The sequence below is a fragment of the Chinchilla lanigera genome, unplaced genomic scaffold, assembly GCF_000276665.1.
Source record: "Chinchilla lanigera isolate Chin_1 unplaced genomic scaffold, ChiLan1.0 scaffold00042, whole genome shotgun sequence".
Lineage (NCBI taxonomy): Eukaryota > Metazoa > Chordata > Mammalia > Rodentia > Chinchillidae > Chinchilla > Chinchilla lanigera.
This window is the reverse complement of record NW_004955443.1, coordinates 8210078-8220937: the sequence shown is the minus strand read 5'-3', so window position 1 is coordinate 8220937 and position 10860 is coordinate 8210078. Positions and strand designations below refer to the sequence as shown.

Below are 10860 nucleotides of genomic sequence, written 5' to 3'. Positions count from 1 at the left end.
CATGTTTGTACTCCTTCCCCATCCAAAGAGCACAGCTTGGAAGCATCACAACTCATCTCACTAAAAATGCTTTTTTAAAACTTGCTTTGTGATATCGCACCAAGGAATTTGGTTTAAAAATAGAAACATTTTGATTGTAAAGTGATTTTTAAGTACAAAGGAAAATGCTCTGGAATGTTTCTTGTTTCGGCATTAAAACAGTTAATACCCTAAGCAGTAGAGACTGCGATACTGCACTGGGATAGTGCTTTCTGTCTCCGTCATTTGTGGTTTAAGAAAAGGGGGTGGTGTTCTGCATTTGAAAGGACTTTAATGAATGCTGTCAGTGTTTGTGAGAGCTAATGGTCAGTATGGGAAAGGAGAGCGAGGAAAGTGGTCTAGCTGCTTCAGGATAGGTGGATGAGAGTTTGCTCTGATTGAACGGAATGTTCCACCGTGTTTCATCTTTATTCATTATCCTTTGTTCTTTAAAATCTGATATATTGGCATAAAAGTAAATGTAGATATATATAAATGAGATTTATTTTCCTTTAAATCTGTTTGTTGTGTACAGCAGGGCATTTACTCCTCTTGTCTTGGTTGGATGCACAGATCTGTGCAGTGCTTTTTGCCCGTTGCCTAGACGATCACTTGGTTTCTCTGAGGATGTCTGGTTCTCGTAAAGAGTTTGATGTGAAACAGATTTTGAAAATCAGATGGAGGTGGTTTGGCCATCAAGCATCATGTCCTAATTCTACAGTTGACAGCCAGCAGGGAGAATTTTGGAATCGAGGACAGACTGGAGCAAACGGTGGGAGAAAGTTTTTAGATCCATGTAGCCTGCAATTGCCTTTGGCTTCAATTGGTTACCGAAGGTCCAGCCAACTGGATTTTCAGAATTCACCTTCTTGGCCAATGGCATCCACCTCTGAAGTCCCTGCATTTGAGTTTACAGCAGAAGATTGTGGCGGTGCACATTGGCTGGATAGACCAGAAGTGGATGATGGCACTAGTGAAGAAGAAAATGAATCTGATTCCAGTTCATGCAGGTTGATTATTTTCTTACTGTTAGAAATGGGCTATGGGGGTATAGTCTGTAATGTTTTAAAGTAATTCAGTATTTATTATTTAAAATCTATTATATGCACATCTACATGCATCTACGCATATATATCTTGGTTCAAAGGTGTACTTTTGCTAGGATTTTTAAAAATGTTCTAACATTAATTCTATAAAATTATGACAGCAAATAGCATTCATTTTGAAGTATCTTGTGTTCCATATATAGATCTGACTCTGCTTTGAAAATAATATATAGCAGCAGTTTTATGTATCATTGCCTAGCGGTTTGCTTTATTCATTTACCATCTATATTCATAACAAGCTATAGAAGACATTTCTGTAGTATAAAATTTTGTGACAGTTTACTATAGGTTATAGAGTCAATTTTTAATGGAAATGAAAGGTTTTACAAAGAGATGCACGTTGTAGTTGCCAATTTTTTGACACCATTTTAGTTGTCAGTAATATTTTTCTGTGGTTATTTCTCTTTGTCCTGTCTGTATTGCAGCTCCCAGACTAATACAGAGGATACTGAGTAACATATTTTTTTTAAGATGACAGCTACTAATTCCTGTCACCTTCACTTTTACTGAAATTCATGCTGTTTTGGGAAATGAAGGACATTCTTTCAGAAGAGTTTAAGGGAACATAGAGGGGCTAGATGTGGTAACTGGTGAAAAGGGGCAAGAAAAAGAATGATTTAGAAGGAAGAAAATAAAGAAAAAATTGATAATTTCATAATAACCTTATTCATCTTTATCCTTGGAATCTGGCTTTATCTTTGATATTGATCTTACTAATCAGTTTAAACCAGTATAACACATTGTATAATAAGTTAGAGCATGAAAGTCATCATTCAGATTCATCTTTACTCAAAACTTGTTCTAATTTTTTAAAGGCACAAAGAGCTTATCATTTGACTAGTTTGAATAGTGTTTTAAAATTTCTTTGGAGGTTTTGTATACACTTAGAAATTGTAAGTTGGTTATTGTTAATACAGGCATCATAAGGGGGTTTGAAATATTTACCCTTTTCCTCTTCTAACCTTGAGAACATGGAGTTCTGAACTGTGGGGTTGCAATGATAAAAAATATAGACCATCATCTATAATCATTTGTGTAACGGAGAGGGGGACATATTTTTACATAGGTAAATAGCATATTTAATTTTAAAATTTTTAAGTTAGTTCATGACTTTACATTATCTTAAAGGACTAGGAGCCACTAAAAATTTTAATATGGGAGATCAGCTAATATGATTTCATTGTATTTTCTATGGAGACTTGTTGCCATTAAGAGAATAACTTCCATAATAAAAGTCATTATTTATCATTTTTGTGGGAATCTAAACAGTAATCATCATCCCATTTGAAAATTAACATATCAAGAATTTTATAACAAAATTATAAAAAATAAATTCTTTTACTGGCATAGGTTGTAGAACTCTTAACATGCATCTATGGCCTGAAGGAATTATAATATTAGTATAATATTATACATCTATAAACTTGGAAAGATTGTACATACATTGGTCACTATAATTGCTTAAAACAAAAGGTAGTTTGCATAGCAAATGATTCTTAAAGTTGAATTAATTTGTTCTTTGGTATGCATATTAAAATACTATCCTGGTGTGGGGTATTCATTATGAAAGAAAAATTATTGTATTTTGACTGAGAAACTGTTATGTGCACTCTTCAAGCATTTAAAGTTGATGTTTTTATTTATAGGAGATATAAGATGATATTTTAAAATCTAAAATAAAGTTATTTATAAGTACTGATTAACAAGATTGATCAGACATGGGAGTAAACAGTTCATATCTTCAGGAACCAAACTTTTCCTGAAATACTATTTCAAAAATAAAATGTACTGAAAGAAAATGTCTCTGACTTTTACATATGAGGGGGATATGTCACAGCAATTTTATATACCTGATAGTTTGAGATTTCAATCTTAACATTGTGTTGATGAAAGGAAATACATTCTAGATTTTAGAATGACCTTTGTATGTACGCTTTCACTTCTCCATTTTTTTCTAGATTAAATGTGTCTAATTCTTACATCTTCCTTCACCCTTCTGGCTCTGAGTCTTGACCTGTGTCATGAGAATACATTTTTTTGCCCTCAGACTTTTGATTAAGTAAGCAGTCAGACTTCCCTAAGTGGTTGCCCTTCTGTAAGCAAATCAAAACCCATCACGGTTAATGTCAAAAGAAGTTACAATGACATTCATTAAATTTTTGTGTATAACTTGGAAACAGTTCATTTTCTTAAGTAGTATTTGCAAATAATGAAATATATAGGACATATTTTGTCCCTGCCATTGATTGATATCTTAAAATACTAACAACATAATAGGAAAATATATATGATATACTAATTTCTTCTTTAAACAGTCATTATATTTATGTAAATCTCAGAACTTAAACTAAATTTTGAATTATTAGAAAAGAGAATATAAGAGAATCACATTTTTGTGTACTCAGAATCACAATACTCGCCACAGATCTGGACAGTTTAAGGCAGTTAAGAGGCATCACTTGTAGATAATATGTTTTGTCAGGTATATTCTAGCTAAGAGAAATGTCTGCTTGGGCATTAGACTTCTGATAATTTCTACTGCCATGCATCTAAGTGATTTAAAAATTTCTCACCTTTTAATATTGATCTTGGTTTTATAGCCTTGGTTCATTTCTCTTGTGGGTGATCTAACTCATTGCTTTGATATTTCAATATCAACTTTGGTTTTTATACCTTGAGGAATTTCAAACTCCATGTAACAAACTTGTCACGTTTTATGTAGTAGATTCCCAAGACCTTAATTCTAAACAAATTCCTACTAGGACTAGCAAGGTTTATATGATGATCCATCATGTGACTATACACAGTTTATACCTCACTTGATTTAATCACTTTGAAATTAAGTAATTTTCTTACATCTTTTAAATTGGTGATATTTCATTATTACAAATTTGTTTATAAAGTTAAGTCATGTAGATGTTAAACTATATTTTTGTCAATTTGGATAAAATACTGCACTTTTAAAATATTTAAAAAATAATTGCAGCTGATACTCAGCGGGTACTTCTGTGACGCACACAAGAAGTTTTAAGCACTTTAATGTACTAACTCATTTATCTTGACTCATTTAGTCTTTACAACAATTTTTTTTTAGTTAAGCTGCTATAATTAATCAGATTAACAATTCTGATTTTAAAAATGAGGCACAGAAAGACTAACTTGCTCAAAGTTAGTGAAGTAGCTGCATTTTTTAAAAAACAAACTTTTTTAGGAAAATTTTAGTGAAATTTATTGAAAAATTTCAAAGATAGTACATTGAATTGCTATATACCCCATACCCAGTTTTTTTTATATCTTACATTAATATGGCGCATCAGTTACTCTTAGTGATCCGATAGTGATACACTGTTGTTAATTAACTAAGGTCTATACTTGGATTTTCTTAACTTCTTACCCCATACTCTGTTCCTGTTGCAGGATCTTGTTCAAGATTTACATTACACTGAGTGATAATGTCTCCTTAGGAGCCTCTCAGTTTTGACAGGTTCTCAGATTTTCCTTGTTTTTGATGACTGGCCAGGTTCTCAGATTTTCCTTGTTTTTGATGAGTGGCAATTTTGAGAGTATTGGTCAGTTGTTTTGTAAAATGGCCTACTCAGTTGTGATTTGTCTGATTTCTTTGTTCATGATTAGCCTGAGGTTATGGGTTTAGAGGGGGAATACCACAGAGACACAGTGTCATTTTCCTCACGTTATACCAAGGATACATACTAGTAACTTGCTTTTTCACTGTAGATACTGACCTGGATCACTTGAAAATAACTTGATATTTGAACAAATTAAGTGCTAGAAAGTTCAAGCTCTTAAACAACACATCGCCTGCATACAGAACTCTGATTGTTCATATAATCATAGAGTTCACCTGGGATTAACAAATAGCTAATTATTCAGGCTAACCAGTCTCATCTTCTTTCCCCAGTTAATTTTCTTCAACTGGCTCTTGAGAATGCCAGACCTGCTGGTTACAGGCACAATCTTGACCCAGCGACAACTCTTTATCCCCAGTCTTCTGTCTTACTGGTTGCTGTGTACTCTGTATTTCAGTGCTAGATATCCTGAATGCTGTACTTTCTTTGGTCAGTTGATTTATTACGTTTGCCTTATCTTGAAGTCATTTCCATTCTCTCCCAACAAGAGCTATCTCCTTTTTTTTTTTTTTGGCATCCTTTATGTTGTCTCTGGGTCTCCATGTTTGATCCAGTCTAATTCTGGTTCAGTTTTAAATTTAAATCCTTTACATGTACACATGAAAATAAAATTTGTTCCTAGAAGTGGCAAAGAGTTCTTCTGTGTTCTTGTATCTGGGAAGGATATACAGTATTAAGTTGTCCTTCATCACACACATGCGCTTGCATCACATCATGGCCTCCTTGAGAATCTGACATAAGCTATGTAACCTCTCCCCAGAAAATACTGTGTGTATTAAATAATTAGTACTCAGTTTAAGAAATTTTAAACCCTCAGAAGCCTGTGTGCTGTGTCAGTCAGGGCTCTTAGTTTTAAGTAACTGAAATTGACTAGATGATTTAAACATAATCGAAACTTACTGAAATCATGTAAGTTCCCAGATCTGCAAGGAGAAGCTGACAGATCACCTTAGGAAAAGGCTAGGCGTTACAGTTACACAATGAGACTTTTAAACTCCATATTTTTAAAACAGAAGAAACTGTTTGCTGCATGTTATTCATGTGTTATTTTGTTTGTATTCCATTATTTATGTTCCATTTGGAAGTGGATAGTGGAGTTTTAAGTTTCAGAATCAGATGTATTAGACCTGAGAATAGTGGCACGTGTGTACACACACAGACACATCAATCACTTCCGGGAGTATATTAGTAGAGCATAGGCTAAGATCATGTAACAGAGACTCAAGCACACGGTGGCTTAAGTAGATGGAAGTTCATTTCTCTGTCCTGACAGCTAGGCAAGTGGCCCAGGATAGTGTCTCACAAGTTCATTCAGAGACCCATTTTCCTTCTGTACTATTTCTCCTTTCTGCCTAGTCAAAGCTTACTCCTCTTCCCTCCACATTCCAGCTTGTGAGAAGGACCAAAGAAAGAAAAGGGAGGATTTTAAGCCAGTGTCACACGTTAAATGTATCAGTGCTGTTTGCATTTCTTTGGTGAAAACAGTGATATGACCATACCTGGTTACATAGGAGGTTCTGAAATGTAGTCTCTAGCTGAGAAGTCATATGCCCACCTGAAACTCATTATTGTAGAAGTAAAGAATGGATTCAAAGTTACTCTCAGCAAGGTATAAGACATGAAGACAAATAAATAAAATTCCTATTTTCTCATCTGCAAAACAAGGCAGTTGGAGAAAATCACCAAATAGGCTTCTTCTACTTGTAAATATTTTTTGTATAATTGTTTAATGCCTGTGGTTCAGTGTCCAAAAGTTGTATGGGCAGGTATACAGTAATTTTTAAAAAGTAAATTCTTCTGTTAAAAGTTGTATGTACAAAGTCTGAAATGTCTTTTAAAAGTAAAAACATGAATTGCCGGAAAGCTGTACAACTCTTCAAGCTTACTGAATTTCTCTGTTCCTTACTCCTTGGGCTCATTTTGTGAGCAGTGGCTTTACTTTTCAATAGGATGCAAATCAAAAGTCGACACTTCATCCTTCATTTAGAGCAGTGGACGCAACTTGTACATTTAAAAACGTCAGTGGGTTAATTATTACTTTGAACTAATATTTTTATTTAACATGTGGCAGTTGGAAGACTTGATAGCAAATAAAGGTTTGAAATGTTATTTTAAATGCATAAGTTATTTTTTGGTAATCTTTATATAGTTAGTGTTTTACCTATATACTCTTACCTATGTGGGAAGGGGGTATAAATAGACTTAGTGAGCCAGATTATTTTTTAAAAGCAGTTGATACCAAGGTACTATATGGTATCCATAATTCACTGCAAAAATAGTGACTGGCATTTTCAAAGCATTGAGTGAATGAATTGAATTAATGCTTATAATTTTCAACCAATATACAGGTTTTTTTCAGGTGTTAGTTTGATTTCTGCACATTATTAATCACAAGAGTTCCCTGTGCCAGTTTCTGTTGAAACAGAGCCTATAGACGGGCTCGCCAGTTCTGTTTCCCTTTCAAAGACGACACAATGGTCAACCCGAAAGTCCCTGGTTTGTGACTTGAGTCCTAGAAATCATGTAGATATTAAACAACAGGTTGTACCTTTGAAACATAAAATCAGACTAGATTCCTTTGAGCCAAAGCTCTCAGCACCATAACACCCAGATGGGGCCCATCACACTTCACCTGTGCTCACATTGCCAAGAACCTCAGAGGGGCCCTACTTTGAGAAGTTTTTAAGAACCATGTTAAACCCATGTAAAGGCAGTGGATAAAAGTATCCATTTCTTTTTTTTGTCAAAACAGAGAGCCAGCCACTAGACAGGCAACTGTAGTACCAGCTATTAGGGAGGCCAAGGTAGGAGAATCACTTGCGTTCTAGGCCAACCTGGGCAAAAGCAACAAGACCCTGGGAACCTGTCTGGAGGAGAGGCAGGACTGGAGAAATGGGAAAATGATACCCATCATATAGTTACAGAAAATGATTTTGTAACTTTCAAAATTAGGTTTAAAGATGTTTAAGATGAAAAAGATATAAAAACTGAATACAGTTACTCCATGAGGAAAGAGAAAGTCCCTACATACAAGGTGGTACTAAGGATCTGGCACAGAGAATCAAAGAAAGGCAGAACAATGAGAAAATCTAGCCCTGTTTTATTTTGTATTTCTGACCTCGTAGATCTGTGCCTGGTGGGTGTGCGTAAAGATTGATAGTCGCTAAAGGCCAGTTCAGTCAAGGTCTTGGCAGAAAAATCTCAAAAATAAGGCACACTGGGGTTTCTCAGTTTGAGACCACAGAAAGGCCCCCCGAGGTGGCCTGCAGTGCATCTCCAGAGGATGTTGAGATGGGGTGACAGTCAGTTAGTTGGAGTGACTTTAGGGTGTTGGGTAAGTGAAAGACCCTGAACCCACACTCAGAGTCAGTGTCTTTGCCATCCCATGCATGACTCCAGGCAGCAATTTCTGGGGTTTGGAGATGTTATTTTTATGACATCTTAAAAGAAGATTGGATGGAGAGATGAGACCATGGAGTAGAACCTGTCCCGGGGGTGAGATGGGAAAGAGTAGGCAACTTCCTACAGTACACTTACCTGCCATATCCTGTGAGATCTTAGAAGTGCCCAAGAGAGTTTTGGCCTTGGGACAGTAGTGGTCCATGTCCGGCAGGGTATCTGCACAGAAGGGGATGAAGCTGCAGCCCATTATGCACCCCAGCAGTCACAGGCTCCCACAGAAGAGTCAGGCGAGGGCACCAACATCGTAGGACAGCTATATCATGATCATCTTGTTGCAGGAAGGACAGTATATCTGGCCTGGGGTGGTCAAAAAGGGAGATGAGCTTCTGCATGGAGATGATTTGCATAGCAGTTGTATTGGCACTGGGGCTGGGGGCCAGCTACGTGTCTGAGGAGGGAGGTTGTATGCTCTTCCAAACCTGGCCTGTCATGAGCCGTGGGGCTGGCTAGGCACAGGGATAGAACCATCAGTAGTAACTGGTGGCAGCTGCTGTCCATTCATAGGCTGGGGTGCAGCTGCCTGTTTAGGTTCTGAAACTGCATCATCTGTGGAGTGGAAATTATGCAGGCAGGCGAGGAGGGTGCCTATCTATATGCTTATTTTGAGAATGACAAATATTCCTTAAGTTTTGGTAGCTCTTTTTGGTTTGGTTGGGGGTTTTTTGGTTTTTTGGGTTGTTGTTTGTTTTTGTTTTTGTTTTTGTTTTTTCTTTTTTTTTGGCCATTTGGAGACAGAGTTTCACTATGCAGTTCAGGCTGGCCTTGAACTCACTTTGTAGCTCAGGCTGTAGCAGCCCTCCTCAGCAATCCTCAGCCTCCCACACTGGTGTTGCAGGCACGTGCCATCATGCCCTGCCTGCTAGCTCACTTAAAATATTTTATTCAAGAAATTCTCTTTATGTGCTTTGAAGCTAAGTATCCATTGTATAAATCAGTATTTTGAACTGCATTGCATACTGATTTTTGTGACATAGCCATGTTTTGATTGACGTGCACACTAGTGGTCTTCAGCCTGAGAGATGTTACAATCACCTGCAGGGCTTTTGAAAAATACAGTGAGACCTGGTGAATGAGTCGTAGGGAGTGAGGCTCTGAATGCAGTGCTCTCAGGTTAGCATGCTTTGCTTCAGGATCTCAACAAACACCGCGAAAGTTTTTGATAAGAAAAGAAATGGTCTGTCTTTTCATTGGGTGTATACCAGCATCACAGATAGCCTGTAATTACTTAGTGGGGATAGTATTATAGTTTTGTTCTTTCAAAATTTAACATTGATTATTGTTTGGCTGATAGCATTTGACTCAAACATTGAACTAGGCTTAATGACAGTGTAACATGAAATGTAGGCTATACGATAAAAAATACAGAAACCTTAAGAAAAAAGTACTTGGCCAGGCATGTGATGGTGCACAGCTATAGTCTCGGCACTCAGGAGGCTGAGGCAAGAGGATCACTGCAAATTTGAGGCCAACCTGAGCTACAAAGTAAGACTCTGTCTCAAAAACTAGTAACAAAAGTAGTACTTGGTTTATTTTTGTCCTTGAAGTTTATTTCTTATGAAAATTAGATATTGTCTTTTTATGTCAGATCACTAATGCTTTTATAGTTTGTTAGTATCTTGATAGTGTAAAACTTCTTTTCATTAAAGTTTTAAATCTTCAAATTATTATTCATTATCAAACCACCATTATTTGTGTTTTCCCTAGTTTTTGAAATAGTTTCTAATTCTTTTACATAAGCAGCATGTAATTCCACATTCTCAACACAGTTTTATTTTGTTTTGTTTTTTGTCTTTATGAGACAGGGTCTCGCTATGCAGTTCAGGCTGACCTTGAGCTCACCTTGTGCCCAGGCTGGCCTCGAACTTGCAATGATCCTCCTGCCTCAGCCTCCCGAGTGCTGGGATTACAGGCATGCGCCACCACACCCGGCTATCAACACACTTTTATAATAATGATTTTAAATGTGAAGTTGAGTGTGTATTTTACTGGATTGTGACAGTAATGTTCATAGTGTACAACACATGTACTGTATTATCCTCCAGTAGCTTTTGTTTGTTTGTTTGGTTGGTTGGTTGGTACTGTTGATCAAACTCAGGGCCTTACACATGCTGAGCACATGCTGTACAACTGAGCTTCACCCCTAGCCACCCAAGAGCATTTTTTAGTGCCCATATTTGTGTGGCACTAAAAATGCATTGCACTGGGAGAATTTAGAAAGGGATATTTATCAGTCAAGGTGCTGCTAACTTCAGAAACAGATAAATCTCAGTCCAGGATAAGTGTTCTCATAAATATAATCTGTGAGTGTTGTGCTGGAGTGGCCTTTCATTTATTTGGCCTCTTCTGAAGTCCATAGTCTTCTCCATTCAACCCATGGATACAGAAAGTGTGGGAAAGCCATACTTGATGTCATCTGCTTTAGCTAAGGTGAACTATGTAAGACATATGACCACACCTGTAATCCCAGTACTCAGGAGAGGCTGAAGCAGGAGGATCAAAAGTTCAAGCCCACCTTGGGCAACTTAAGAGACTTAGTGCAACCCTGGCTCAAAATGAATTATTTTTAAAGGGGGTTGAAGGTCCTGGAGATGTAGCCTAGTGCAGGAGCACTTAGGTCAATCCCCAAT

The 10860-nt window shown here is 36.8% G+C and overlaps 1 protein-coding gene across 1 annotated transcript in view; it reads left to right on the top strand.

Moving 5' to 3' along the window:
• Positions 1–544: 544 nt before the first annotated feature.
• Positions 545–10860, top strand: part of Klhl5 (kelch-like family member 5) — a 47056-nt gene continuing 36740 nt past the window's right edge. Inside the window, exon 1 of the mRNA XM_005391987.2 lies at positions 545–1028. Within this exon, the coding sequence (XP_005392044.1) occupies positions 646–1028 (383 nt within the window). The 5' untranslated portion in view covers positions 545–645. The remainder of the gene's footprint in view (positions 1029–10860) is intronic.